Source organism: Ranitomeya variabilis, chromosome 4 (assembly GCF_051348905.1).
Source record: "Ranitomeya variabilis isolate aRanVar5 chromosome 4, aRanVar5.hap1, whole genome shotgun sequence".
Classification (NCBI taxonomy): domain Eukaryota; kingdom Metazoa; phylum Chordata; class Amphibia; order Anura; family Dendrobatidae; genus Ranitomeya; species Ranitomeya variabilis.
In genome coordinates, this window is record NC_135235.1 from 773,017,746 (window position 1) to 773,024,424 (window position 6,679).

Genomic DNA, 6,679 nt, shown 5'->3' on the forward strand with positions numbered 1-6,679 from the left:
TTAATCAAAATATGCTTGCCTCAATACTTTTGTGTGTGGGGGTATGGCGGTACTATGAGAACATTATACAGTGTGGGGGGGTATGGCGGTACTATGAGAACATTATACTGTGGGGGGGTATGGGGGTACTATGAGAACATTATACTGTGTGGGGGGTATGGCGGTACTATGAGAACATTATACTGTGTGTGTGGGGGTATGGTGGTACTATGAGAACATTATACTCTGTGGGGGGTATGGCGGTAGTGTGAAAATACCTTTTTTACGAGAGATGCCAGTACTGTGGAAACATTATACTGTGTGAGCGCCATCATATATATTACATAAGGGGTGTAATAAGGAGAGTCATAAAAGCCTCCTCAGGGCTGTGCTGCATTTGTACAGACTGCTATCTGCCGTCCAGACGGGACCATGTGACACCAATGGGAAGAGGGAGGGTTTCCGGAGGGAAGAGTCTAGAGGGTGCACCTGGTCAGGAGACCTTGATGGCGCAGTTACTTATATTATAAAGACCAGAGCATTGAAAAAAAATCACAGAGAAAAAAGCAGAAGCCTCCAAACAAATGCACCAGCAGGGCGCATCGGACCCGATCAATGATGGCAACAACACAGGTGCAAAAAATACCGATCAAACAACCACTTTCAGTCCAGTGTTGGCTGTTTGGCATTAGTGCACAAAAAGATAAGCGATAATAGTCTGTATGTGGCATTGTTCACACAGGCAATGCAGAGCATCTGGTTTACAGCCTATTACTGACGCACATACAGGCGGCCGTCCAGTGCTACAGAATGCATGCTGTGTGACCAGAGGCCTACAGTTTACAAAGCCATCCTGGTCCGACTGCGCCCTGCAAGATAAAGTGCAAAAATAAACCACATATCAATGTATGTAAGGTATTAGTTTATATTGGGGCCTCAATACGTAAGCCGGCAACCCACGTCAAGGGTCCTAACGCTAAACATGGAGTAAAAGCTCAGAGACACAAAAAGAGGACTGAAAAATCATGGTACAGTGCCCGAGGCAGCTGGGTGTGGGGCAGAACCTGCTTACAGGGCATAATGGGGGCATTACACTGTGTGGGGCCAAGAAAGGGGCCCTGTACTAGGAGAACACTCCGCTCCTCACTTCCTGTCCTCCATAGTTGGCTCGTATGTATCTATTACAGGAAACAACAACGTTATGGTTCTTATAAAGAGTCTCCTCCGTGCAGAAGGGGTTAATGTCCCCGGCTGCGCTCAGTACTGGGGAATCTCCACATACCTCCACCTGCAGAGCCGCACTCCACAGATATGGCTGCTCTGTGCGCACAGGACCTGTGATGAGGTCACAGGGGGAGGAGTCAGGGGTCACGTGATCCGCAGTGAAGACGCTACATGGAGACTTCTCCTCAGTCAGTGACATTCCCGCCATTATTCGCCCTCACTACTGGCACAATCACCTCGCGCCGCCTTTTCTACACAATGTTCTGTGTGGAATGTAACGTGTGATTTCTCTGGAGACAAATAGACCCCACACATGAGGGGATTATCACCGGTTACCGGACGTCTAGTATATGGCGGCATATGATTGTGCTATCGACCAGGGCCAGACTGGGACTAACATTCAGCCCTGGCATTGAAGTCACACAGGCCCACTTGTCACATGGTGACTGTATAATATCTTTGTACACTTGTAGGTTACAAGAAGTGAGGGGAGTGTAACACGACTATATAAAATATAATCACAGCTGTATCCAGCATTACTGCTCGGCCCTATTTATTGCTTTTAGTTGCAGGACCAAGAAAAGCTGCTACTTTACCTACATGACTGGATCTCGTAGATAATGAAGGGATTATGGAACCTCATTCTGATGCTCCATATACTTTGCCTACAGCCTCTTTTGGTTCCGCTGCGCAGCACGAGACCCGGTGACTCTGAAGAGCGGTGACATCAGTAAAGTCACCGCTCTTCAGATATTCCGGGTCTTGCGCTGAGCTCGGCGACTGTGAAGAGCGGTATTGTTACTACCGTCACTGCCCTCCAGAGTTGCTGGGTCTCGCCAGGTCTGGGCTAGTAGTGGGGGTGTCTGATAGACACCTCTCCATTACTTACACCAGGTATTGATAGCTGCTGACATTACACAGCTGACATCAACCCAAAAATCATTACACATACCAGAATTAAATGCTCTGGCGGCCGAGAAAAGCATCAGAGTTAGGTCTATTCCTAGGCGCGGGGTGCTAACTACAACTGTCATCATCCTTGCCTTGTCTCCCTACGAAGCATTTCTGTATTTACAGGCGTTGATCTCAGGCCGCTAAACGAGTGTGATCGAATATAGTGAAGTCGTTCGCTTGTTTCCCGGCCTCTTTACACCCACTGAGAAAGAATGAAGGGAACAGAACAATCACAATTAGATCAATCTGTCCCCATACAGTATCATGTCATCAGTAGCACAACTACAGTTTACACCGGCGATGTGCTACTGAGAACAAGGATTTCTGTTCCCACATAAACAATCCAATCACTCGATGAATAGGCAGCATTTTGCTTGTTTAGTATAATACACCCCATAGTCCTCCATATAGTATAATGTGCACCACAGTCCTCCATATAGTATAATATACTCCTCAGTCCTCCATATAGTATAGTACACTCCTCCGTCCTCCATATAGTATAATACACTCTTCATAGTCCTCCATATAGTATAATACACTCCTCATAGTCCTCCATATATTAAAATACACTCCTCAGTCCTCCATATAGTATAATGTACTGTCACAGTCCTCGAAATAGTATAAAAAACTCCTCATAATGCTCCATATAGTATAATGCAAAGCCATTGTCATCCATGTAGTACAAATCACTTCCCATAGTATAATGCACCCCATAGTTCTTCATATAGTATAATGTATTCCCCATAGTCCTCGATACAGTATGATGCAGCTCACATATAGTATAATGATGCCACTCCAGAGTATAATGCAGCCACCCCACAGAATATATTGTAGCCCCCTGAGTGTAATGTAGCCCCTCCATAGAATACAATGCAGCCATCCTCATATAGTATAATGCAGCTCCCCATAGAATATAATGTAGCCCCCTCAGAGTATGATGCAATTACCCCTCAGAGAATATAATACAGCGCTGTTATGATGAGCTGGTGGTTAGGAGCACTAGAAATGACCAGATGAGCAAAACAGTAATACAGGACGAGCTCTGGGAAGTGGGAGCTCTGCTGACCGCAACCCCTAATCCTATCACAACAACTAGAAATAGCCGTGGAGCGTTCCTGACTCTGCCTAGACGCCTCTTCACAGCCTAAGAGCTAACTACCCCTAAAGATAGAAAATACAGCCTACCTTGCCTCAGAGAAATTCCCCAAAGAAATAGGCAGCCCCCCACACATATTGACTGTGAGTTAAGATGGAAGTCACAAACACAGGAATTAAATAGGTTTCAGCAAAGGAGGCCAGACAACTGAACAGACTGAGGATAGAAAAGGTATCTTTGCGGTCAGCATAAAAACTAACAAAAAACCACGCAGAGTGTGCAAAAGAAACCACTCACGGCGCGGTGGTGCCACTCTGCATCCCAGAGCTTCCAGCTAACAGGACAAAATCATGAAAGCAAGCTGGACAAAAAACAGTGGTAACAAATAAGCTAGCAGGGACTTAGCTTTTGCTGAAGTAGACAGGTCATCTGAAAGATCCAAGAGAACTGAACCAGTACTAGGACATTGACAGCTGGCATCAAGTAACGATCTGAGTGGAGTTAAATAGAGCAGCCAGCCAAGACCTAAACGAGGTCAGCTGGGGAAGGAACCTCAGAACCAGCAGCTCCACTCACAGCCACCAGAGGGAGTCCATGGACAGAACTCGCCGAAGTACCATTCACAACCACAGGGGGGAGTTCGAGAACAGAATTCACAACACAGCGCCCCATAGAATATAATGTAGCCCCCTGAGAATGTAATACAACCCCCCCATAGAATATAATACAGCACCCCATAGGATGTAATACAGCCCCCCCATAGAATGTAATACAGCACAGCCCCTATAGAATGTAATACAGCACAGCCCCCATAGAATGTAATACAGCCAGCCCCCATAGAATGTAATAAAGCTCCCCGAATAAAATGTAATACAACACAGCCCCCATAGAATGTAATGCAGCCAGCCCCCATAGAATGTAATACAGCACAGCCCCCATAGAATGTAATACAGCACAGCCCCCATAGAATGTAATGCAGCCAGCCCCCATAGACTGTAATGCAGCCAGCCCCCATAGAATGTAATGCAGCCAGCCCCCATAGAATGTAATGCAGCCAGCCCACATAGAATGTAATGCAGCCAGCCCCCATAGAATGTAATGCAGCCAGCCCCCATAGAATGTAATACAGCCAGCCCCCATAGAATGTAATGCAGCTAGCCCGCCCCATAGAATGTAATACAGCCCCCCCCCCAATTGCCCCACAATCCAGTTATCACTCACTGATATATTTAAAAAAAAACACACTCTCTTCACCTCTCCTCGTGCCCCGCGCTGCTCCCAGCTCCGGTCTCAGCAGCTGCATGATGATATGTTGTTATCGCGCACCTGCTGTGTCAGCGTGAGGCAGAGCAAGGAACGATGGGAGAGGGAGCGACAGAGGACGCTCTCCTCCATCATTGCATTCAACTGTACCGGCGTCATAGACGCCGGTATAGTTGAATGCGGGGTGGGGCGGGCGATCGGGGGGAGTCGGCGCTGGTGGGGGGAGTCAGCCCTGGCACTGCTGATAGTGGCAGCGGCCCACTCCTGGCACCGGCCCTTCTGGCATTTGCCAGAAGTGCCCGATGGCCAGTCCGGCCCTGCTATCGACTCCACACCAGGAGCTAAAATGCTGAAATCTCGCTTATTTACCCCCTTCCAGTGTCCGGCTAAGGGTCATATAAGGCCATGCCCCTCTCCAGTCACTGTGGGGTTTGGTAATAGGATGGAGGGCGGCGTCCATGCTTGGACTTCAGAGAGAGTAATAAAATCACAGCTCACCTTCCCTATCCTTTACCCCTTACACCTGACCTGTTTAGCCAATTACCTGGAGACAAATGGTTTTACAGACTTACCGTGAGAGGGGCATATAACCTTATAGGTATCGCCATGGTGAGGGATGGAAGACCGCACACAATACACCTGAGGGGCAGATTGAACACTTGATGCTGCCATTCGGGGTAACCAATGCTTCGCCAGTCTCTGAAAATGTCATTAATTATATTTTTTCTCACTGATTTGTAGATTTGTGGTAATTTTCCTGGATGATATATTGAGTTCCTCACGTGCTCTGGAGGAGCATGGTGAGCATGTCAGACAGGTTCTCCAGGTTCTACGTGACAACTATTTATTTGCTAACCTGGAGAAATGTCAATTTGTGGTACAGCAGGTCCAGGTCTCAGGACATTTGGCTTCTGCATTGGGGGTTCAGATGGACCCCGTTAAGGTCCAAGCAGTCCTTGATTGCTTCTAACCAAGGAACCTGAAAGCGTTAGGCCAGTCTCACACATCCAGATAATTCCGGAACTGGAGTTATCCCTGTCCGTGTGCTCACGTGGCACATCGGTGTGGCCGCCCGTGTGCCGACTGTGGACCACATGGACCGTGCAGGAGACAGCGCTAAAGCTAAGCGCTGTCCCCTGCTTTTGGTGCTGAAGCCAGCATTCATTCCTTCTCCCCAGCAGCGTTTGCTGGAGAGAAGGATTGAAAAATAGGGGTGGAGCTGCATATTCATCACTGTAATGAGCGTACCACGTGACCGCTCACACAGGACAGGCTGCCGGCACTGAGAGGAGGCATCGCGGGAGCTGGGTGAGTATTTCCCTGCAAGTGGTTGGGCGCACGGGGGTGGGAGGCGGGAGGTGACCCCAAACTTTATTTTTAACAAAAACAAATTAACAAAAACTTGATTTTTCATTCCTTCTCTCCAGCTAACGCTGCTGGGGAGAAGGAATGAATGCCGGCTTCAGCACCAAAAGCAGGGGACAGCGCTTAACTGTAGCGCTGTCTCCTGCACGGTCCGTGTGGTCCTCAGGCGGCACACGGATGGCACACGGACAGCATCCATGTGCGGTACGTGTTTACACGGACCCATTCACTTTAATGGGTCCGTGGGATCCGTGCACTCCCACGAACACTGACATGTCTCCGTGTTTTGCAAATCGACACACGGTCCATGAAAACACGCTGACATGTGCAGAGACACATTTATTTTAATGTGTCTACGTGAGTCAGTGTCTCCGGTACGTGAGGAAACTGTCACCACACGTACCGGAGCCCCTGACGTGTGAAACCGGCCTTACAGAGATCTCTTGTAGTCGAGATACAGAGGAACAAACAAGCGAAAAATAGGGTCTTATCTGATAACAAGATATAGTGAAAATAGAGGAGTATTAGGGTACCGTCACACAGTGAAATTTCCATCGCTGCGACGGCACGATTCGTGACGTCGCAGCGTCGTATGAATATCGCTCCAGCGTCGTAGACTGCGGTCACACTTTGCAATCACGGCGCTGGAGCGATGCCGAAGTCCCCGAGTAACCAGGGTAAACATCGGGTTACTAAGCGCAGGGCCGCGCTTAGTAACCCGATGTTTACCCTGGTTACCAGCGTTAACGTAAAAAAACCAAACAGTACATACTCACATTCCGGTGTCTGTCCCCGGCG

The 6,679-nt window shown here is 48.3% G+C and overlaps 1 protein-coding gene across 1 annotated transcript in view; it reads right to left on the reverse strand.

Annotated features, from left to right (window-relative positions):
• LOC143768303 (oocyte zinc finger protein XlCOF29-like) overlaps window positions 1-5,124 on the reverse strand; it is a 29,270-nt gene extending 24,146 nt beyond the window's left edge. Inside the window, exon 1 of the mRNA XM_077256996.1 lies at window positions 5,089-5,124. Within this exon, the coding sequence (XP_077113111.1) occupies window positions 5,089-5,124 (36 nt within the window). The remainder of the gene's footprint in view (window positions 1-5,088) is intronic.
• Window positions 5,125-6,679: the final 1,555 nt, after the last annotated feature.